At 44.4% G+C, this 24,599-nt stretch overlaps 1 protein-coding gene across 1 annotated transcript; it reads right to left on the bottom strand.

The window, feature by feature from the left end:
• Positions 1–17,765: 17,765 nt before the first annotated feature.
• Positions 17,766–20,908, bottom strand: ASCL1 (achaete-scute family bHLH transcription factor 1). The gene has a single exon (XM_006278393.4). The coding sequence runs from the start codon at positions 19,593–19,595 to the stop codon at positions 18,969–18,971; it is 627 nt and encodes a 208-aa protein (XP_006278455.1). The 5' UTR covers positions 19,596–20,908; the 3' UTR covers positions 17,766–18,968.
• Positions 20,909–24,599: the final 3,691 nt, after the last annotated feature.

The raw sequence follows: 24,599 nt of genomic DNA on the forward strand, positions 1-24,599 counted from the left end.
TTCTCATTAGTCCATTCAGCCCTACTTGGTTTCAGGGCACTTGTAGCAGGGCTACTGGGGACTGCTGAAACCCTGTCTCCTCTTCCTGTGTTGTTTTCATCTGTGTTCCCCTCCCTTCAAGCCACAAAGACTCTACTCTTAAAAGGCCCCCATAACCCCTGCTTGTCGCCCAGCCTTCTCCCAGTAACAGGGTAAGGGTTACATTGCCCCAAAGAGGTTACAATCTGAGCATAAAACAGGGAACAGCAGATGGACGCAGACATTCATCTAATCTGCCTATATTGTTCATCCATTCCAGGAGTAGCTGGAAAAATGAATGAATAAAAACACTGCAGCCATTTCTATAATTTAAAATGATGACAAAAAGATATCTAATATAAGCAAGTTAAAAAGTGATTTAGAAAAATGATGAAGTTTGTAGTCCTCCATTAGAGACATTTGCTGAAACAGCTAGCTGAGGTGTACAAAATGAATGCAGTTTTGCTAGCAATCCATAAAGTAAAATAGTCATTTGCTTTTTTGAGCATTTCATTTAGGATAGTCTAAGGGAAAAAGCCTGCATTTAGCTGTTACTGGCTTCCAAGTAAATAATATATTATTTGATTTTAAAAATGGTTTATTTAAAGATGGAACTTTTAAAGTGCTAGGCTTTCACATCAGGAATTTAGTCACTGACTTCAGTGGGAGCAGAGGAAGAATGTTGAAATGTTCCCATAGTTGTGGACTAGTTTTAACATAGTATAACATGTTAACTCAGGCCTCCATTCAAAAAACACTTATACCCATGCATCCATCACACCTAAATTTATACTTAATTCCCATTGATTTCAATGGAATTTAAGTATATGCTTAAGTGCCATCCTGAATATAGAGGTATTCCAGAATAATAGCCTTACACTGTAACTCTTAGCAGCGAGGACAGTCTTTTTGCTGTGAGAGTGTATAAAACGTTTTACAATAGAGCTCCATCCTTGATCAGAGCTCCTAGGCACTTCCATAAGCATAAGGATAATGATGATGTTAATATGATATTGCAAAATGTATCTGTAGTATGACCTTCCTATTCCCCTCCCCTTAAGCCAGAGAAAAAATGAAATTAAAATGGAATGAATCATTAAAGAGAATGTCACTGCAACAGGCTATCACCCAAACTGTTTGGGTTTCTACTAAATTATTAAGGATGCATCTCATAATTAATTATTGAGTTGGTAACACGTAAAAAGTAATTTGACTTTTAATTATTTCTTTGTAAAGTAATGAAAGTTCCCTGGAAACTGTAGTTCATTTTCAGCTCACCTGCACACCTTTCCCTGTTGATGCTGTTAAATTTTTCCCCTAAAAACAACACCCAAACCATAGATCTGCCATTAGACACTTTGGATTTTACTAGATCATCATCCCCTCAGGATCCACATTTGAATGTAAGTGCTAATAATAAAAGGGTAGTTTTGTCGATAGGTTTTTAACTGGTTGCAAATACAAATGAAAACTATAATCAGATCAGAGTAACCTATTCATAAATTAAAACTTAAATTAAGATAAAGCCTCTGTTTCAAAATCCCCTTAGATTTTCAGATTTTGTTTATGCCAAGGGTTTCTAAAGATTAACTTTTCTCTTTCAAACTGCATTAATAGCATTAGGCCTCAATTAATCAGATTCAAAATTTGGAAACAAAGAAAGTATTTTGTCTGTATAATCACTGAGAGGCCATATACCGAGATCTTTTCTTACCAGCCTTTTAATGATTATTTCAGTCCAGATTTTTTTAAAAGGAACCACTGAAATCTGGGCTTTGAATTTTGTAAATGAGCCTGCTGCCCAACGCACTTCTCAGCAAGATAAGGGCAGAATGGCATTTGCAGAAATGCTTAGCTATCTCTCTAACAATCCTGCTCAGTTGTGGGCCCCTTGGTAACAGCTTGGCAAATCTGCAAAAGGAATGTGACTATATAGTTTGTGTGTGGATTGTTGAGTCATTATAGCCTCCAAATTGCACAGCAGATCATTAATCATAGGCCAAGATAGGCAATCACTGCAGAAACCTGATGAAAAGACTCCCAGAATAATGCCTGCTAAATCATGTTTAACATGCAGACCTTGCCTGTGCAGATATGGAAAGGGGGAGGTAAGAAAAAAATCATTCCCCTTTTAGGAAAGAAAACTTCTACTTATCTTTGATTTGCATTCAGCCCTCCCTCAATAGTCCTTAAGCCTGTTATTTAATTCATTTTGGTGCCAGGTCCCATCACAAAGCAAAAACCCTAACCAGGACCTATGCAGTCTATGACCCCCAAACCCTGTGTCTTTTCTTGTCAGTTCTATGTCATTTGTGCAGTTGAACTCCACCAATTTGAAATGCTGACCTCTTCCATAGACAACCTTATTCTCCTTGAGTGAAAGAAAGGGCCAAGGACCTACAAACCACTCAAGCGAGAGATGGCAAGAAAAGAGAAAAGTGGTTGACTCGTAAATCAATTTCCACAGCCCACCCAAAACCCACATGCACATTACATTTGTGTTTGAAAAAGTTAAAGAAAAAAAAAGACTGATTTTTTTTTTTTAAGTTCCAAGGAAAGAAAAAGTGTTAAGGGAAGGTGGGGGGAAAAACCAAGAAGATTCTTCCCACAGCTCGGTTAAAATCATAGCATTTCAATATCAGATTCCTTTTCCCACCTGTCGTCTCCAGTTCAAAAAGGGAACAGCCTCACCAAATGTATGAACAGACCTTTGTTATCATTACGAAAGATGGGAATATGGAAAGAAAACATAAATAGTGGATAGAAAACTGATGTTCATACAGGAGAAACCTGCAGAGGTTTAAATCCTGTTCATCTTGCTTATGTCAGATCTTGCATGTGAGGAGAGATCTAGGCACATGAATTTATACTGAATACATACAAACACATATTTATATACTTGCTTGTCAGCAAACATACATGCATAGCATCCACAGGGACAAGTTACAATGCAGTAGTATATAAAGGCCAAGTCCTTGAAAAATGCATGGGTCAGACTGCCACCCTTAGTCGTATCAAGGGAGATTTTTTTACTCCTAAAAAAGCCCCACGGAATTCAGTGTGTATTATAGTAGTTCCTCTCTTCAAGACAATCTTGGGTATTGCAATCCTGCTTGCCTGTGGCTAAAATAGTCCTCTTGGGGATAGTCCTGCAAATATCCTGTTGCGTTCAGTACAACAGTGTCCATGAGGATGACATTGTAAGGTCAGAAATTAAGGACATGCATAATTAGCAAGCCCTTTAAAACATTTTATTTGCCACGCTTGTGTTTTAAGTGTAGCTCAGACTTAACCAGCCATTTAATGCAGAACAGTATGACCATACAATATGATTTAAGATCAATATGGTTGATGATAACGACAAATTGAATGCCAGGCGATTGTAGCCGTAAGGAGTGGAGAAGTCCTTTTACAAGAAAGGAAGTGACCATATAATGGAAACTGACAGATTCAAGACTCAGCATTACTTCAAGTATCACAACAATGGATTTTTGTCTTGTAAATTGCTGTGAAAATGTTGGCTTGAGTCAGTAGCTGGAAGGGATTCCCCCTAGGGGGAGAAGGCAGGCACCAGCTCTACTGACCCTGTCCCCTGGGGGCTATGCTGAGGGAGCAGGTGTCATTTACAATGGGAGCTCCATAGGAGCCTGCATGTGGAGAATGCCCAGAAGATGTGCTGTATCAGCACACCTCTACCACAGCTTGTCCCAGTTCAGTCCCCAGATATTTGTACCCACTTTGCAGCCTGTGCAAACCAGCTCCAAGCCCCTTGGCAAAGTGGAGATTTTGGGCAGCTTGTGCCACTGCACCCTCTGTCCACGTGCCTTCTGCCACCTGAGGCCTGCCATCTGGGTTCTGCTGGTAGTAGGCAGTTAATCAAGTCCAGGGGAGAGTTAAATAACAAGCAGAAAATATTGCTATTGCATTCAGAAGTGCTTACAGAGGACGCTTCAGCAGTCTTGGAGTCCAGCCTAGTTCTAATCAGGATGTTAATTATCATTTCTGTTAAAGCTTGTCAATATACCTACTTACTCTCTCTAGTTAAGATGGATTCATAACAAACAAGTAGTCTTGGCAAAACAATTAGTCTTAACAGTGGGGCGGGGTCTAAATCTAAATAAAACTCAGAGATCATGAAGAATTCAACAAGAGTTAGCAAGGCAACTACATTTTTCAAAAAGTTTTCACTGGATCAATGGTCATGTACTCCCTCTTCAGTAAATAGGACATCAGTAGCATATGGAAAAGTTAAGGGGACATAGTCCTTCTTTCCTCATGTCTTTTAACTTCCAAGGTGTTCTCCAAACTTTCTGGTAAAATCCACCACAATGTGGTACTAAGCTCCCAACAGTGCTGATAACAAATGTCCCAGTCAGGCCACTCTCCACCACTTGCTGATCCAATGAAATGAATATCATGTTCATTAATCAGATGTGTATTCACCTAATACAGAAGCCATACCAAGGAGAAACGTGCCTTGCATGCATGGGACAGGAAATAGGAAGGAGAAGAAAACTGGTTGTGTCTAGGATCCCTGGCCAGTTAATGCATACCTTGTAGCTTTGCAGGGTCCTGTAAAATTGCTTTGCTTGGGAGAAGAACTGAGAGGGAGAATAGTAGCAGACTAGGCAGAGGACCTGGACTGTAGAGAGGCTTCCCTGATGAAGGTGAAATACAGCAACAGAAACAAACAGTCAGATCCTTGGTGCCTACTGTCAATACAATATAATTATTTGAACTACAGCTGGGTTAACCATCATAAGTGTATTCAGCAAGAGTTGGTCAGTTGAGTCACATGGTAGGGGTTCTGTTCCCTACCATGGATGTGTGTAGCATTTCCAGTTGTGGGTGGGTACAGTTTACTGAGTTAGGAAAAGGTTAGTATACTAAGGGATTTTGTTAATTCTGTAAATCTTCATTGTATTCTACTTGATTCATGCCTGAGAGGTTGCTGTAAGAAGAGTAAGCTATAGGTTAATAGGCAGGAATAGCTTATGCGTCTGTCATTACCAGTAGGGCTGTGAGAAGCTTTGGTCCCTGATCCGATTCAGCAGAGATTCAGCCCAATTTGGTGGCTGAATCTCCAAATCCGAATTGAATCAGAGGACCCTTTAATCTCTCTGAATTGAAATGGAACCCTCCGAATCAATGCAGAGAGATACAGAAAGATTCAGAGATTTGGACACTGGTACAGCTTTAAATGTTTTTTCTACATACCTCTAGGTGTCTCATGAGTACGGTGATGGTGGAGTACATAGTGTCCCACAGAAGCACAGGGCGCTCCCCAGCGCACTTAGCAGCAGACCCAGAAGTGGACCAGAAGCACTTCTGGGTCCACCAGAGAGTGCACGGCGGTGGGGGGGGCCCGCATGCCCCTCCAGCTCAATGACTGGTGCCCCCTGGGTCTGGGGGGGAGCACCCAGGGTCCCCCTGTGGCTGATTGTTGAGCCGGGGAGGTGCGGGGGGGGGGGAAGGGGGCCAGTATTTCCGGTCCACTTCAGGGTTCGCTGCCAAGCATGTGGAGGGCCCTTCTGCACTCCTGTGGGATGCTCCATGTGCCCCAGCATCACAGTGATCACAAGCCATGCCTGCTTCCTCAAGGTATGTAGAAAAAACTTTAAAAGCTGTGTCTATGGCCGAATCAGCATTGAATCTTCAGATTCGGATTCGGCCGAATCGAATCAGGGAGAGTGATAATCGAATCACTGTCCCTGATTTGGACCGAATCCAAATCTGAATCAAATAGGGCCTGCTTTGCATGCCCCTAATTACCAGGGTCCCGGTTTCCTCTGATTTAAAAAAATCCCCAATTTTCAGTTTAAAAAAAAGTAACCCCAAATCCACATTTTTTCCATGATTAAAATGAAATATCACTATATATATGTGATATATATATTAGTGGTGTTTCATTTAAATCACAGAAAAATGTGAATTTGGGGTTATTTTCTTTTAACTGAAAACTCGGGATTTTTTTAAATCAGAGAAAATCAGGATCCCTGGATTACTTAGGTATCTGATTTTAATTTTCTCTTGTTACACTCATGCAAAGCCATTGCAAAGCACATGTATATGTGTAGTTTCTTTAATAACATCTGCAACTACATGAATGTTTAGCTTATTTAATTGCTGCTTGCCTCTTTTACGTAAACTATATAAGTGCCGGGTCTGACCTAGGGTTATAGCAATTCAGTCCCAAGGGTGCCCTGTTGTTGTTAAGCACTGTGTTCTAACCTGCATACAACATTCCACATCTCTACCAAGAACTTGTATTCAATTTACTGGTCTTCAATTTATTGTCACCAAGCACCATTCGCCAATATAATTTTCACAAACAAAATTAGTAGCTGCAGCGTAGGTGTACGTGTGCAGTCCCAGTTAAGAAGGATTCATTAATGTTCCCATAATAGCTTCCTTGTCAGGGATTTTGCTTGCAGTCTGGGGAACATTTCAACAAGTCTGTCCTACTGTTGTGTTAATTAAACATTGTTCTATTTATAACTGCCTTTACTGGTCAGCAGCAGTTCCACACACAGAGCAAGCAAGAGGTAGCAGTGGTAGGCATAAGTGGTGTGCCAAAAAAGCAGGTTTAACTATGGAGGCATCAAGAGATGCTTCTTACATGCATACCCACCACAGATGTATTGTCATCACAGCCAGACCTTTTTGCTAGTGGCAGATTATGGTGTCCTTTGGTAAAGAAACTATGTAGGATTTTTTTTTTTTAGATAAAACTTCTCTTGTAAATTAATTGATCACAAAATGAATATGGGTTTCATCATGGATATGTGTGCAACCCCCTGTCCCACACACTGCATTCATGCAAACAACATGAGGAAAAGGGTATGTGAATGGAGGTACATAGAAACTTGACTGTTAACTCACTGTGGTGTGTGTGAATAATTTTTCCAATTACTCTCAAGTATAGTGTAGTTGCCAGTACACACAATGACACAGGGAGAAAGAGAGTCTGCAGAGAGATCTGAGAGCATGGTGAGCTATTTGGTGGCAGGGGCTCAGTAGGCAGTGGATGGCACTGCATCTGATCCATCATGGCTTTTAACTCCTGCAGTTTTGGAGTTTTGGAGGAGCGGTATCTGCCTAGCACTGTTGTTTTCATATTCTCCCATCCTGCTTCCCAACAATTATTTGGTACTTTGGTGGCACATATCTGCATGTTGCAGTTCTGCTCAGCAGACTCTGGCATGACTGCCTGTGGTATTGCCATTCTGTCCTCTGCAACTGATATGGCTTTCACCCAATGCAGTTCTAACTGCATCCAGGAATATAGGGAGAGGTTGCAGGTCCAAACCCTGAGTGTTTCTTCATAGATGTAGGGTGAGGTAGCACCCTTGCAGCATTTACAGTCATCTTCCTTGTTGCTTTGCAGGATAAATTGGATGCATTCACCACCAATGTGACTCTTTCATTGCCTTTCCTAATCCCTTCCACACCCAGACATATGCTCAGATGCAACTGGATGTAGGTACCTGGATACCTGGATGGAGAGAGAGACAGCTGGGATTGGCCTGGAAGCTGGTTCTGAAAATACCTGTCAGCCAGTCAAGGCCCTAATGTAAGTCACAATGAGTACATCTACATGTACCATTAAGGCAATGTGATAAACTGTGGTGCAGTCCACACCAGAGTCAGCTACTCCCAGGTGCAGCGTCTGCACATGCACACAGGACCACAGCAGTTTGAGCTGGGGTGAAGCTGTCCCACGCTTTAGCACCCTCGTGTCCCAGTCAGCCCCTATCACTGTCTACATGCATTTCAGAGCATGTAATTACTCTGCCATAGGGGAGTACTGTCCCTGACAGCACTCTCCTATGGCGGAGTTAATTAATTTACTGCACCCTAATACCACCACACGTGTAGACAGTGATGTTTTACTACGGAGCTAAGTAGTCAATTCCACAGTAAAGCGAATGTGTAGATGTACCCAGTGTGTGACAAAGGGTCAAAATCAAGGGGTTGGTTACTTACACAAAAACTGAAAGTGTTCTAGGATTCAGGAGTATAAATGACTCTTTCTAGAACCTCAGCACTGAGTCTTTATATTAAATAATTTTCAGCTGTAAAAGTGAGAACATACCAAAGTTGTGTGAAACTTGGTGATTAAAATGAGTGACCTCCCTTGAAATGCAGGACATTTTAGAGGCAAGGCAGGGATTCACTTTCATTTTACTGCATTGTATAAGGCAAGTGATACAAAACAGTGCAAATCCCAGAGATACTGGACTGGGCCTCAGCTATGAAAAACAGTGTCATGTACATGAAGCCAGTCTAAAAACTAGGTGACATAACCAGCTTCTTGTTCCATTTTCTAAGTCTGTCCAGGGCCTCTTGGTTGCAAATATTAGTCTGTCCACATGGAGTGAAACAAATAAATGGCTGGATTCTGTTAGGAAAGTCAGTAAAACACTTATAAAAACACATCTTCAAAGAATGTGTTTCATGCCAGGGGCCTAGATAGTTGACAGTAACAAGTGGTCTTTTACCCTTGTGCCAACAGATTGAATTTGTTCTATGTAGTGACTGACGGTTACTCAGTGGCAAATGAGGAAAAAGGTGTTGATCTTATTTTGGTATCTGCTAGTTATACTCCCTGCAGAGTTATCAGAGACACCAGAGATGAAGATGATAATTCAGCAAAGCACATAAGGACACACTTATATGTCATTGTCTACCCGTTGGCGTGGGTGCTTTGCTGAATGAGAAACAAAATGAACCTTCCATTTCATAATGGCAGTACCTTTACAGGGGCAGTGTGGGGATCCTTTCACTGCCACTGTCTGTACCATGTTTATTCTGCAGATAATACAGGACTTTGCTTTCCAGCCCTGTTAGGAGCCTTTCAGGAGCACTAAATTCATTTCTAAAAGAGCACACATGAATTGTTGTTTACTTGATAACAAATTAAACAAATTCCATTTTCTATTCAAAGCAAACCACAAAGATAAAGAGAGTTGATTTCCAACATTAATAGCGCTGCTGAACGTCTTTTCTTCTTTGACTGTCTTTATTTCACATACAGGTGGCTTTATTTTTTAATTTAGAAATGTCATCACCACTTAATTAGCAATGCATTGTTACCTGAAAGTAAAAGCAAGCCTATCTAGACCATATGGCAGGGTTTTAATCTACACTGTCATGGTATAATCCTGTCGAAATGGCTTCCCTTTTCAATCAAAACTGCATTTCACACTTTACCAATATGGGGCTTTTTCCTTTCCTGCTCTAAAGTAACATAGATCTCCCTGTGCAGTCAGTGCAAATTAAAAGGGTTCACAGCTCGGATCTACTGCACCAAGTGGGAGAGAGAAAAATGCAGAGGAGAGGGGCGAAATATATCCAAATGCCATCTCAAAGGTGATCACCAGGGTTATTTTTTAAATGTGTTTACATGTATTAGGGACAAAATCAGTTTGGGATATAGTTTCAAGAGAAGTCATTTTTTTACAAGGCAACTTTTTATTTCACAAAATTGGACTAAGCCCATAAAGAAGACTGCAACAGTCTCAGTGACTCTTTCTTTTTTCAGTGCCTTTGGAAACTCTCCACTTGCAGTTTATAAAATAAACAGCAACAACCTGTTGCCATTAATTAACAATAGCTAGCAAACTACCGTAGCCACTTGGTTTAAAAACAGATTAACTGGCAATGGAAGAATAGGGCCCAATAGGCTATGCTTTCAATGGAGCTGAGCTCTTAGCAGTGTCCATTCTGACATTTCCAGCTAGATCTGGCCAGTTGTTTGGGTGCTTCAAAGGGAGTTGTGCTCATCGCCTTATGAGAAGAGAAGATTCAGAACAGGACTGAGTGAAGTGAACTGCAGTATGGATTTCCTATTTGCCAGGAAATTTGCTGGGTTAATAAAGTGCCAGAGCTGCTCCCACAGGGTTCTTTCTTTTCCACTATAGAGAAGACCAGATCAATTGCATGGTGCAGAGTCCCTTCTTCCTCTCTTTCTAGCTAGTATTTGTATCTCCCTCAACACCACAGTATTGCCATACCTTTGGGAGGTAGCATTCTTACCTCTGGGGACTTAAGGCACTGGAAAGTTATGACTTGGCCAAGGTCACCTGTGCAATCTGAGGAACCTAGTTACACCCAGGTATCCTTTAGTCTTACTCATTGGACCATCCCTCCTGTTCCCTAAGTTTTATCCAGTTATGTTTTTGTCTGCTGTTCCTTTCTGTTATCCGTAAAGGTGCTGTGTAGCCTTAATCCTATGAACTGGTGTCTGAACTGTGTCTACCCCTTGCATGAGCCTTGAGGGGAAGGACCAAAAAAGGCACAAGGAACTTTCTCCACCCACTTTTCACATACTGTCTTGTACAAGGACCGTAGGCAATGGAGGTCCTTTTGCTCAATTAAGTACAGATATGCTCCTTTTTATGCCCTGGGCTAAGGGAGGCCCCAAAAAGGGTAAGTGACATTCCTGGTTTCTCTTTAACAAGGGGAGCAGATCACAACAAGAAGCCCTAAAAGGATTGATTGTGGCTGGCTGAAGATTACTCACTCTTTTCCTGGGTCAACATGAATCCACACTCCACTCAACCCATACCTTAAAGGCATGGCCTTTTGTTTTTCCTATTGCTTGGGTTATTATCTCTATGCTCCTAATTCTGATACATTTTACAACAATTTGAGGAAAGGCTACATTTTTCTGTCAGCTGCTTGTTTATCATCCTTACAAGATCCCACTCTTCATATATACTTCAGTGACCTCTTGGAAACACTAGCAGGCCTATTGTGAAAAAGTGTTTGAACCCATTGACATAAAATACAAGCATCTGTGGAGTTTGTTTTTGTTTTTTTTTATAGGGAAAACAATGTTCCTTGAAGAATGGACTCCAAAAGTTGATTTGATCCTGCAGCTGCAATAAGAAAAGACATAAAGTCCCCTTGTGGTTTAGGAATCAAAACTCATGGAAGAGGTGATATCTTTTATTAGACCAACTAGATATTTGCAAACAAATTATTTTATTTATGTGCAAGCCTTCAGACATGCACCCCCTTTATCAGGAATAGGAGAGAGCAGAGATTGGAAAGTTCTCCTAGGTAGAAATTAAAATTCATATTTCACAGGAGAGCTGAAGGTGTGGGAAAGGCTCCTGTTTGGAACTGTTCATTTTGTCCAGGTTAGGCACAGAGAACGGTTGGAAAAGTCTTTTTATCTTGAAGGTGTCTGGTGGCAAGGAAGATGCTGAAGCATATTTCCTTCAGGTTATGATGTTTAATGTTTCACAGAAGAATGGAAAGCTCTTCTGGGCAGGGTTTTCTTTTGTCGGGAGGTATCTGTGTGTCTCTGCTCTGTGAGATGCAAATTCACTCCAACAATGGCAGGAGCCTGGTGTTAGCATATCAGGTAGTAAAATGCTTCCTTCTTGTAAAAATTCCAAACAAGAGTCTTTACCACACCTTCAGTTCTCCTGTGAAATATGAATTTTCATTTCTGTCTAGAAGAACTTTTACAATCTGCACTCTCATATACCTGATGAAGGGTGTGTGCGCCCAAAAGCTTGCAAATAAATTAAATAATTTGTTTGCAAATATTTAGTTGGTCTAATAAAAGATATCACCTCTTCCATGAGTTTTGATTCCTTTTGCCTCTAGACCAATACGGCTACAACCTGGATACCTTGTGGTTTACACACTTGGAAAAAAATAGTATCTTGACTAGTAACATCAGTGTCGCGATTTCTGCTAATGTGAGCAGCTGGGTGATTTTACAATATATAAAGCCACTGTGATGAGATAGTCCACTGTTTACACCAGTGATTCTCAATCAGGGTACCCCAGCACTCTGGGGTGCTCTGAGGTCATTTTAAGGGTGCTCTGGGCTGTTGTATAATATTAGCATTGTTAAGTGTGGAAGCACTTATATGTTTCTCAAAAGAGAAACCCAGAGATTTCAAATAGGAATCCACAGTATTAAAAAGAGTCTGACCTATTATAGTTATGCTGATGGTTTTTTGCAACAGATGAATTATTCTATTATTTTTCTTTAGTCAAAAATGAGTGAAAGCTAAGAGCTGGCATTTTCTGAGAGGTACCTTGAGTCTGAAAAAGGTTGAGAACAACTGATTTAGAGAAACCCATGCCTCCATGTTTATGTTTATTGGTATAAATTGGCCTAGCTTAATCGACTTAAATTGATGTATACTTGTTCAGGATCTGCCCCTTACTTGTTTAGCTCTCATGACCTTGAAACTGATTAAGAAATAAATGTGAGGGACAGAGAGTGGAAAATACTATTTAGGGCTTTAAGAAACAAGAGGAAAAAATAGTCTGAAATCTGGTGTGGCACATGCAATGGGGATGCCAGGTTGGGCTTTTAGGGAGTAATGGAGAGTAGAGCAGGCTTTAAATTAGGAAATGCTAATGCTTATAAATTGGACTGGCCTTTAAAGAAATCAGAATCTGTGGGCGAACGTGAAATGGAGAGAAAGAAAGAAGAAAAAACCCCAGACCGGGTGGCTTTTTGTTTAATGTAGGTTTACTTAGTTTTTCTTCCTGCTTGTGTCTGAGGTGGATTTTGGTCTCAGCAGCTGAACTGCGTTGCCCCTGAACAGTACGTCTGTGTGTGCGCATGTATCTATCTATCCATCCATATAAATTGCCATCCCTCCCCCAGATCTTTACAGGGTGGAGGTGCGATTTGCTATGGCAGTTCTTATTTTCAGCAAGGCTTGACAGGCCGGGAGAGGAAGGCGTTAATGTTTTCTGACAGGCAACCCCTAATTGTTGAAGCTTTTCTTCTCTGCCTTTTCTGTGAAATCCTGACTTAGGCGAGCAGCATAACAAAATGCCCGGCATTGAAATGTGCCCTTGCACTACACTGAGCTAAGGGGAAGAGCATTATTCATGAAGATTTTCAGCTGGTTTGTTTTTGGGGGGGTTTTTTGGGGGGGGGCGTCTTTTAACTAACCTTTGAGTTTAATCAGAAGGCTACCCGGCTCCCTCTGCACAGAGGCGGGGCTGGCACTCGGACAACGGGGGGAAACTGTTTTGCCTGCTCGAGAGAGCTGTGCCGCTGAGCTGGACACGGGGGAGAGTCATCTCCCATCTAGGCTCACCTCTGTTTGCGGTCGCCTGCTTGCGGGTCTGAATAGGATGGGTGGAAAGCAGCAGCAAAGGCGCGGTGGGGGGTAAGGCACTTTCTAAAAGAGAAAGAGGGAAACCAAGCAAGCTCTCGCCAGCGCAAATCGTGCGAGTGATTTCAGGGCGGCAGGCCGGGAAGCTGGCTGTCCTGGCGGGGACGGGGCGCGCTGCAGTCATTGCACTTTTGAAGATACCCGGCATCACCCTCCCGCCGGCTTCATTGGTGTCCTCTCCAACCTCCTCTTCTTCCCGCCCGGCCCGCCAAGGAAATCAATAAAGAAATAAAGCAGAAAAGCCCCAAGCAGAGATCCCCGCCCCCTGTCCCTTTCAAACTGACTCATTTTACGAGCCTGCCATGGAGCTGCACGGCAGTGCCCTGCAGCCGCTGATACAGCAGGCGGAGCGCGCTCTGCAAACTCCCGCTCTGGTTACAATCTCGCTCTTTTTTTTTTTTTTTTTTTTTGCATTCTTCAAAAAAAAAAAAATGCAAAAAGTTGTGCAAAAAAAAATCCTGCAGAATGAAAAAATCCTGCTCTCCCTAAAATACAACCGGACCCCTCTGCCCCCTCCCCCCCATCAGGTAAGCGAGCGCTGAGATGTTCATTGCAGGGCTTGTGCGGCGCGGGGCTGCGGCGCGCGCATCTGACAGTGGACGCATGCCTGCAGCCAATGAGCGCCGGGCCAGGCCCGCACTGTGGAGAGCTTGAATAAATCATTAAGCCTGACACGCGCTGCGCGCTCTCTGGGCTGGGGAGGACAACTCGCTTCCTGCCATTAACCTACAAAACCTCTTTTGTAGCAATCTGATCTTGCATACAAAAGGCAGAATATAACTTCAACCTGCAGCGCGGGGAGGAGTCCTCCCTCGCTTGTCCTTCGCCCCCGCCCCCGCCGAGAGCTGCGCGCAGGTGCAGAGGGCTGCGGGCCGGGCTGGGGCTGCGGGGAAGGGGAGCGCTTCGACTGCACCGCTCGGAAAGGCGGGGGAGGCGTCCCCTTCCCGCTCGTGTGCAAGCTGTGAGGGGGCACGGGTTGCTGAAGTTTACGGGGCAGGGGAATAGCAGAGTGGAATGAGGCTGCTTCTTCTCTCTTTCTATATATAGAAGAAACCTTATTATATAACATGTATTCCCTTGAATAATGTGTTTATATTAATTATATAATTCAATGTGCTTTTGAATAATGTGGATATATAATATAAACACATTATTCAAGAGAATACACATTATATAATGAGGCGTCCTATATATATCTATGTATATATCTATATATATACGTATATATGTGTGTGTGTGATGTTATCTCTTGAATGTGTTATAAAGTGTGTATAGCTATCTAGATATATATATATATACACACACCTCTATCTAGAGATATATCTATACACTATCTAGAGAGAGTATAGAGATATATATACACTCTATCTAGAGAGATACACACACATAGAACTTATCTATCTAGATACATATAAAACATAATTCAAGAGATATCATACATATATATATAGCACACATATGTATGCATTTATTATCTGTATGTGTGTAAACATATATATGTGTGTGTATGCATACACACACACACATATACACACACACATGTACATGCACACATACACACATATATAAAACACAATGACGTGGAGCCATGATCTCTGGCAAACTGCAGATAAGTGAAAAGCTTCAGAAATATATCCCCGCCCACCCACACATTTTTTTTTCATCTGCCTATAGATATATATATATATATATATATGTATATCTAAATAATATATATGCATAGGCAGGCAAAAGTATGTGTATGCCTGTATGTGATAACACACACACATTTTTGCTTGGCTATGTATATGTATGGCATGTATAGCTTTTCACTTCTCTGTAGTTTGCCCGAGATGGTGGCTCCACGTCATTGTGTTAATGAGGCCGGAGTCGCTTTCCGTAACCAGGGAATTCTCTGCCCTTGCTCTTACCCCAGGACGCAGTGAATGGGCTGGAAATGAATAGTAGGAATCGCTCTGCTGATGGAAGTGAAAGGGGGAGCGCGGATCCATATGGTGGTGCCTACAAGATGACATGAACGAGCCAAGGGGAGCTCCTGGGCCGGCCCTGCCTGGAGCCCTCTATTGTGTGAAGTGGAGATGCGGGGGCCCAGGGCCTGTGACCCGTGTGGAGTCTCGCAACAGACTCTTGGGCCCGGCCCAGGTCCCAGTGGAAGCTGGGGCAGGGCTCCAGAGGAAATGTAGACTTTTGGAAGTTAGGATCTTCCAGACTTGACCTTTGCTGTGTCAGGAAAGATCCCAGGGTTTTGTTTTTTAGCCAGTCAGTTATGGCCCTGAGGACAAGGGGGAAGAACTGCAGGATTTACAAGCGAGGAGGGTTTACCGCTTCTAGCCTATGAGAGGACCCGGGGAGCTGATACCACACTCTTACCTAAGGCAGGATCCAATTTGTTCGCTGCCGGGATGCACAGGGAAAAACAAAACCCAGCTGTTCAGTTGGTTGGACACACACCCTCTCTTTCTCATCTTAAGAACTGCAACACAAGGAGCTGTTGTGTGGCATGTTTTTGGCCACGTATTTCAAAGGTTACAACTTATTTGTTGCCAGTCATTCTTTCGAGAGAAAGGAAGAAAGCTGGGATGAGATGCATTTGCTAATAACTCACTTTCTAGCATTAAAAAGGGACCTCCATCTGCATTTGAGTCCCCCCCACCCCATAGCCCTGTGTAGCTTTAAAACTTATACCGCGACCAATAGAAGTCCCTGATTTATGGAGTTTACTAATGCTAACTGAATACTGCTTGTCAGGGTGCTCTGAATGGCTCTCCCTACTAATACAAGAAAAGGCTTTGTGTTGCTAAGCGATTAGAGCAGATGTAATGAGATTTACCCCAATCCTGCTTTGCCCTTTCCTATCTTCAGTAAAATTGTGTGGGGGTTTTTTGGGAGCGGGGGCAGGGGAAGGGAATTTCGGAGTCTGCCTTATACATTGTAGCAAACAACAGCGTAACTTTGCCTTTAGTTTAATGAGTCTGGATATTTACTATTCAAAAGTGAGCAAAAAAGAACACCTGTCTACACAAGGAAGAGAAATTTCGCTTTTGTAACAGAATGAAACATTATCCTAATGTTATATTCATAGCCATAAATTACTCGCTACACTTTCTTTGCATACCTTATCTATACACTTGCAAAAGTGGGTAAATAAAAAGCTGAGATGCCTGAGAGAGTCAGCTAGAGAGAGAGAATGGATGGAGACGTATAACGGTTATTATTTTCATAACTAAACATTAGTTCTACCATCGGTTAAAACAATGAGTGTTTGTACTGAAGTAATGAGGGAATTAGTGATCCTCCCCCTTAAATCACATTTTAAGGAGGCAGGGACGTAGGCAAATGCATGTTTAAAGATACCCTGGGATGCAAATACATACATACATACATACATTATATATGTATATATATATGTATAGATCTATATATAGCTATACATATATAATATATATCTTTATATATGTATATATAATATACATATACACATATATATACACACCTATAGATCTTTTTATATAGATATGTATATATCTATATAGATATATATATGTATCTATACACACACACACACACACACACACACACACACACATATGCACGCGCACACACATATCCGGTGTATTCAAGCCAGCGGAGTTGAGATTTTTTCAAAATGTAATCCCGGGCAGATAAATGGTACTTGGTAGGCAAAACCAGGCTAGATTTTTAACTCTGCAAGACACACTGGTTCTCTCCCTCCTTTGTGGTTTTTTTTTTGTAAGATGCATTTTGCTCTTGGCTTTCCGCTTGGCTTGATGCACGCAAACTGAATTTGCAAGTAATGCAGGAGCCAGGCAAAAAAAAAAAATAAAAAAATTAGGAGGCGAATTCTGGTCACGTCCTTGCTAACTGACAACAAGCAGGCCAGCCAAAAAGGAGGAGGGGGGAAAGAGTCCAATTTCTTTTTGAATCTTGGTAATTGGGTACTTTTACACGCAGATCACGCTATTTGGATAGAATAACAAGCTTAGAAAGATCACTGTCTCTAATCTGCCACACATTTCTACTTCTCCGCTTTATTATTTTTTTTATTTAGCTCCCTCCTCCTTTCCCCAGTGATTTTTTTAAATTTATTTATTGCTCGTCTCGCATAAATATAGCAAAGGCAACAAAGTAGCGTGTATTTTTCGGTGGCACTAACTATGCGTTGGCCTGTATTGTCTGTCCTCTTCCCTGTTTCGCGGGAGGCTGCCCGGGGCCAGGGCAGAGCAGTGATAATGTGGGATGCAGCGCCCTCTTTTTTTAGGGTTCATTCTTTTGGGAAATTCTTTAATGTGCAGTGATTTCACGAAGGACAATGAAGCCATTAATCATCCCCTCGCCTCTTGCTTTGGATACACATTTGCAACACAGAAGGGCAAGAAAACAATCGGCATACCTCAATAACTTTGCATACATATGCCCTATGTCTACATATACATATAAGTTACATCCATCACAGACAACAAAACAGGTCATATGCAACTTATCCCTGTCAGGGGAGGATCACTTCATAGTTTGCCCCTTCACAGGGCGGGGCAGGAACCAAATATACATGCAATAGGCAGCTGATCATTTTCATTAAAAAAAAAAAGAGTTTTATTACGAAACTAGTTTGTATAAAACAGGGTTATACAGGACCTTTGTAAGTTTGTCATAGAACAATAAGAAAAGGCAGTGGCGTCAGGTTCTCGTTTGTTTGCTTGCTGGTTTTTTTGTTTGCTTTTTTTTCCCTTTTCCCCCTCGAAAAAAGGCAGTATAGACAACAAATGGCTCCCGTTTGGCGTTTGGACAATAGCTGCATAAAACTTTGTTCACTCTGAACACGGTTTAATAACATTATTAATACATTAAGAAAGTTGCTATAAAGTAAGACACGTTGGTGCTAAAGTACATCTGGAGGAACCCCCGAGTCCTTTACAACAGCCACATACAAAAGATGGCAGTTGTAAGGTAAGGCGGGACTACACGTCTAAAGAGCAGGAGGTAAGAAGCATGACATATTCCCCCCAAAAAGGACACACACACACAAAAAAGTATCAAGATATACACATTTTAAAACCATTTGTACAAAACCTCTATAAATCTCTCTCTCTCTTATGTACAAAAATAGCTTAATATATCCCCAAACTGGTTAGGATAGATACAAATAGATTTGTTTTGTTTTGTTTTTCTTATAATAAAAAAATTCACAAAAAAAGATTGGAAGCATTTTGAGGAGGGAGGTGGTAGCAAAAAAAAAGAGGTCGGGGTGGGGTGGGGGAAGGGCTCTTTGAGTACAGCAGAGTTGAATTTCCAAAATGAGGGGACTAAGTTTGTCCACAGGGGGAAGGGGACAGGGTTGGAAGAGGGGGAGGAAGAGGAGGAGGAGGATGCGGGGGAAGAGCTCCTCGCTGGGTGGAGGGTAGGCAGCGCTCTTCCCCGGCTGGAGGGGAGGGGGACACCGGCCGGCGAGGCCGCATGCTTGAGCAGGCAGCTTTCAAGTCCGTCGTGGTCCTTGTGGTTCATCTGAGCGGAGTGCAAAGGCAGTGAGTGCTTCAGTCTTCCTGGAGAGGCGGCCCCCCCACTCCCCCTCGTGTGCTTGGGCTGGAGAGATCTCTGCACACGCTCTCTCTGTCACACACACACACACACGCGCGCGCGCGCGCGCGCACACGCACACGCGCGCACACACAGATTTCCTCCGTGTCCTCCCGAGAGGAGCGGGAAGAGGGGTGGGGGGTGAGCGAGGAGGGAAGCCCCGCGCCCAGGAGCATCCTCCCCGGGCCGGGCGACTCAAAACCAGCTGGTGAAGTCCAGCAGCTCCTGCTCCTCGGGGCTGAGCGGGTCGTAGGATCCTTCGTCGGAGGAGTAGGAGGAGACGGGCGAGCCGGCCATGGAGTTCATGTCGTTGGCGTAGCCGGGGGAGATGGTGGGCGAGAGCACGCCGGCCTGGAAGGCGGCGCTCACGGCGTCGTGCTCGTCCAGCAGCTGCTGCAGGGCGCGGATGTACTCGACGGCGGAGCGCAGCGTCTCCACCTTGCTCATCTTCTTGTTGGCGGCGCCGTTGGGGACGTGCTCCCGCAGGGTGGCGAAGCCCAGGTTGACCAGCTTCACGCGGTTGCGCTCTCGCTCGTTGCGCCGCGCCACGGCCGCGGGCTGCTGCTGGGGCAGGCTGTAGCCGAAGCCGCTGAAGTTCAGGCGCCGCTTGCAGCGCATCAGCTCCGGCGACGACGAGCGCTGGCGCTTCACCGGCTTGGCCGCCGCCCCCTTGCCGGCCGGGGACGCCTGCCCGCCCGCCGCGCTCGGCTGCTGCTGCGGCTGCTGCGCGCCCCGGGGGGCTGCGAAGAAGCAGGCGGGCTGCAAGAAGGGCTGCGGCTGGCTGGCGCTGCTGTCCATCTTGGCAGGGCTGCCGCTGGCCATTGGCAGGCGCGAGGAAGCGGGGCGCCCGGCGGCCGCGGCTGGCCCGGGGGGGGGGGAAGAAGGGAGAAAGGAGGGAAGGGGAGAGAAAAAAAAAAAACAACAAAAAAAAAGCAAGGCAGTAGGGCAGGGGGGGACGGCGCGGGGCAGGGCCGGGCCGAGCCGGGCCGGGCCGGGCGAGCAGGCGGCCGGACTGGAGGCAGCGCGCCGGCTCGGCCCCCCTGTGCACCGGGCGGCGGGGAGGCTCGTGGCGCTCGCGTGTGCGCGGCCCGCCTTGCAAAGCCCCCTTTGCAAAAAAGTGCCTGGGGATTGTGTCTCTTATAAGGGGCGGCCGGGGCTCCCCCCCGTACACACACACACACACACACACACACGCGCGCGCGCGCGCACGCACGCACGCAGCCCCCCCTCCCTGGCGGGACCCCCCTCCCCTCGCCTCTCCCCCCCTCTCTCCGCACACTCTGCACCTTGCGCCGTGCACGCTCCCCAGCTTTGCAATGAGTGGCCGCGGGCCGGGCAGCGCCGCTGCCTTTTCAATGCGGGGGGGGAAACACAACCCCCCCCACACACAGACACACACACGCACTGAGCGAGCCCCGCACACACGCGCTGGCCCCGGCTCCGCCCCCCCCAGCCTCGCACACCCCCCATTCATTCACCCTCCTCCTCCCTGCCCCGCCCCGCCCGGGTTTGTTGTTGCAAGTGCGTGCGCCAGGCGCGTGCCGCGCTCCCGGCCGCTGAATAAACAACCCGGCCGGCCCGGGGGGAGGGAGGCGTGTGAGAGGGGCGCGGGGGGGCCGGGGCCCGCGCTGGTGGCCGGGGAGCCGCCGGGGGTGCCCTGTCCTGCCCCAGCTCTGTAAGGCGCGCGGAGGCGTCCTCCAGTCCTGCCGGGGACTTTGCTCCCGCGTTTGGTCCAGCCCCGGGCACGGGGGGAGCCGTGCACTGGGAGGCAGAGCTAGAGCGGGGGATCCGCGGAGCATCCCGGCCCCGCGGGCGCGAAGGGAAAGGCCGAGCGGGGCGGGGCGGCCGCGGGACTGGGCCGGTGCTGCGATCCCCGTGGAGCAGGAGTCCCTGTCGCTCCGGCTGCGGGCTGGAAAGGCACAAAGCGGGGCGAGCCCTTGCCAAGGTCCTGGGCTGGGAGGGGCTTGGTTTGTTTTGGTCCTTGGCAGGGCCGGATTAACCCTTTCCAGGGCCCGAGGCAAACAAAACTCGTGGGCCCCTACTTCATCCTGTATATTTGTATTACTCTCCCGTCCCCCAATTATACTGTGTCAGACAAGCACAATTGGGCCGCTTCTTCACCTAGGGCCCTAGGAGTGTGCCTAGTTTGCCGATGCATTAATCCAGCCCTGGTACTTTGGTAACAACAACCCCCCCCCCCCCCCCACACACACCCCTGATTATTTAGGGCCCTGTGCCTAGTTTGCCAACACGTTAATCCAGCCCTGGTCCTTGGGTAAGAAAAAAGAAGAAGAAGAAGAAGAAAAAGCCTGATAACATTTCTTGACTTCCAGGGCATGGTGAGGCTTGGCTGATGTCATGCCTGCGAGCACTGGGTTTACTTATGATGGTGGCATTTAGGGGCCACAACCCAGATCCTTGCTGTTCCGTGCTAGGCACTGGATAGAGACGCTGGGGAAGAGTTCCTCCTTTCAAGGAGTTGATAATGGAAGGGCTGAAAAGCATTCAAAGCAGTGATCACCAACCAGCAGATCTTGATCCATTGGTAGATCTTGGAGCCTCTTGGAGATGATCCGAAGCTGGGGTGGGGGCACACACATGCTCCAGTCCAGCAGGTCAGTCCGTGGGGGAGGGAAGGGGTGAGGACTAGATCAAGGACCCCACTGTGAGGGACAGTGCCACAGAGGCAGGAGCAGGGGTAAGTTGAGTGGGGCCCCGGATGGGTGCGATTTACCTGCTGGGGAAGCATACCCCCAAATAATCTTTTCTCCCTCTGCCTCAATCTGCCCACCCTTCCCTCCCCACAGACTTACTTGGGGGGGGAGGGGAGGATGTTGGTGGCACATAGTAGATCTTGGGTTGCTTTTAAGTGCCAAAGGTGATCTCCTACTTAAAAAGGTCGGGGACCACTGATTTAAAGTCATGCTTAATTCTTGTTGCACTCAGTGAGATGTAAGCAGGTGCTTTGGATTCAGCTCCTGCTTTAAGTCATTTCCTGACCCAGGGCCTAAAGAGACAAGTTGGCTAAGGCTGGGAAACAAGATATATCATTATACCTAATTTACAGGTGGGAAATTGAAGCCTGGGCATATTAGGTGACCTGCCCAAGGTCACACAGAAGATCTGTACCAGAACCAGGAACTATGCAAGACCTCTGCTGTGCCAGTCCAGGGCCACAAGCCAATCCTTTCTCTGCTTTGAGATCCTTGCATAGAAGGTGCTATACAAGTACTGATTTTTGTATTATTCTAAGAGCACTGCCTCACTTCCCTTCTCCACCCCTGAGAGAAATTATCTCGTTATAGCCCCCCTGGCCTATGTCTGAACCAGCCATGAGAGGAGTGGGCAATGCCCTTAATTCCATCAAGGGAGGAAAGCATGTGATTGTTTACTCTTTAATACATAGTTATCATACTAAGGGTCTCACTGAATCAAAGTGAATTTTGAGAGTGATTTCGTTGATCGGGTGAGCAAGCTGTAGGTCTGCTCATCATAGAAATAACCAATAGAAAATGCTGGCCCTGACAGTCTTCTAGTACATGAACAAATTTCTACAATCAATTATTTTTTGTTTGTCCAATCTAGTGACAGATGTTTTCTCTTTGCTTATGTGGCATCTTTCATCTGTGGATCAGAAAGAGTTTTCAAAACTTCCATTTAACTTTATAATGCTCCTGGAAATTAGATATATTTATAGCAATTTGACAAGCAGATAATGGCCTACACGGAGTGAATGGTTAAGAAGTACTAGGCTCCTCCTGGGAATATGATATCCAAGATTGCAGCCAGTTTTAAAGCTGATTTAACAAAGCCTATTCTAAAACCAGCTGAAGACAGTGTAGACATGGCTTCAAGCAGCTCTGTTCTTACTTAGCCTGATTTCAAAATCACTTGTGCCAGGCAGCTAGCATGTGCTTTACTCTGTGGCTCAGCCAAGCTTTAAAATTGAGTTAGTGGCCTAATTCAGTTTAGCTGACATTTCTCATCAGCATAGACACTCCCACAAATCTTACTTCTTTTATCTGCCAAGAGCACAATCTGAATAGGGTAGGGTATAGCCTTGGTCTAATGTAGCTTTGGAAAAGGGTTTATATTTGCTTCAGCCTGAGACTCCAGCATTGCCAATACTGATATGTGCAACAAGTTGATGTGCCTTTTACTGGAGTCAGTATCATATGGTTATGATGAGAATGGTCTGATTTAAATGAAGATACACGATCTCAACAGAAATCACTATGGTTATCATAAAAATCAAATGTCTTTGATGATTGCTGATTTACTTACATACTCTTGATACCTACCTCAAACAGCAATGAAGATGAAGGTTTGCAGCTTTTCTTGAACAAATAATATTGCATCTTTGTGTCTATTAAATATTGACACAAAATCATTGTTTTCGTGTTGTTTTCATTTCTGCCCTTGTAAAATAAGGTCCTCTCTCTATCATGTCTTTACTTCTATTTGTAAATAGCGCAGTTATTTCAACTGTTATTGTACATCTGATCCAAAAGAAAGAACTGGATATAGACAAAGGACTTCTCTCTCACTCTCACACAGAGCTTTTACCTCAGTATGACTCCATTAAAGTCAGGGAATGAAATTTTGGCCCCACTGAAGTCAAGGACTAAACTTCCATTGACTTCATTGAGAGCAAGATGTTACCCAGTACTTTGACCCCCTCCTAAAAACAGTGTAACAGAGTCAAGAAAAGATCCCCTGAAGTTTAATTGGAAATAAATGCAGCTCTCATTTGGTTAGTTTTGAAGTGCTCAGGCAGTTATAAAAAAAGCACCTACAATATCAATGAAGTTGCCTTGTATATTTTTATTATACTTTTTGCATTGCTGATCCTGTCCAAATTATAGCAAAACTAAACATTTGAATTTTGATAGTGGCCTGGAGGCAACTCCAGGAGAAGTTAGCCCTTGATAATTAGAACAAGAACCCACAAAATAGGAGAATTATGTTAAAACCTGCCCAGGAGACAGACAGTCTTGAGCCCTGCGTTTGGCTGATGTTGTGAAACAGGACAGTTTAAATCCCTTATAATTTTTATACCAGATTACATACTTGTGTTTGTTCTCACATAGTCCATTTAACTAGTTTGCCAGTACTTAAGAGGAATAATAATAACAATTCTGCTAAGCTATGAGCCTCATTGATATCAGCTTGTAAGCTCTTTGGGACAGGGACCATGCCTTCAATTTGCTGGCAGAACTGCTAGCCCAGTGGGTTGCTGCCTGAAATTAGGGCCTGTAGGCATTACCATGATTGAAATACATACAGACAGACAGACAAACATGACAGAAACAATAATATAGTGTGACTGTAGGACCCCATATTAATTATGCATAGTGTCAGAAAAAATCTGTTGGTCTTTTCTGAGTTGGTTGTCTTTTCATTTCATTGCATGTACCTTTGCTCTTCTATTATGAGAAAAGATAACTACCCCTACCTATATTATCTCCTTTATGTCATACTGACTGTTGTATGGATCTCTACAGTAGAATCTTATTCATTTTCATTCTAAATAGTCTCAGACCTTCTTCTTATATGGAAGATCTTCCATATTTCTGAATATTTTTTCAGCCTGTTTTTTTGTTGTTTTTTTTTCTTGAGATAGGTTAACCTGACCTAAACAGGTTATTCAATCTACAGGCATATAATTGAATTCTAAAATGACAGTAAGATATTTTTATTATTATTTCCAGTGTAATTAGAAGCTTTCCCTCTCAATAATTACCTTTCTAATTGATTCATTCAGTGATGCCTTAATCCAATGTTTGTGACAGTAGACATAAGAACAGAGTTGATATAGCATGACCC

This window comes from Alligator mississippiensis, chromosome 4, assembly GCF_030867095.1.
Source record: "Alligator mississippiensis isolate rAllMis1 chromosome 4, rAllMis1, whole genome shotgun sequence".
Taxonomy (NCBI): domain Eukaryota; kingdom Metazoa; phylum Chordata; order Crocodylia; family Alligatoridae; genus Alligator; species Alligator mississippiensis.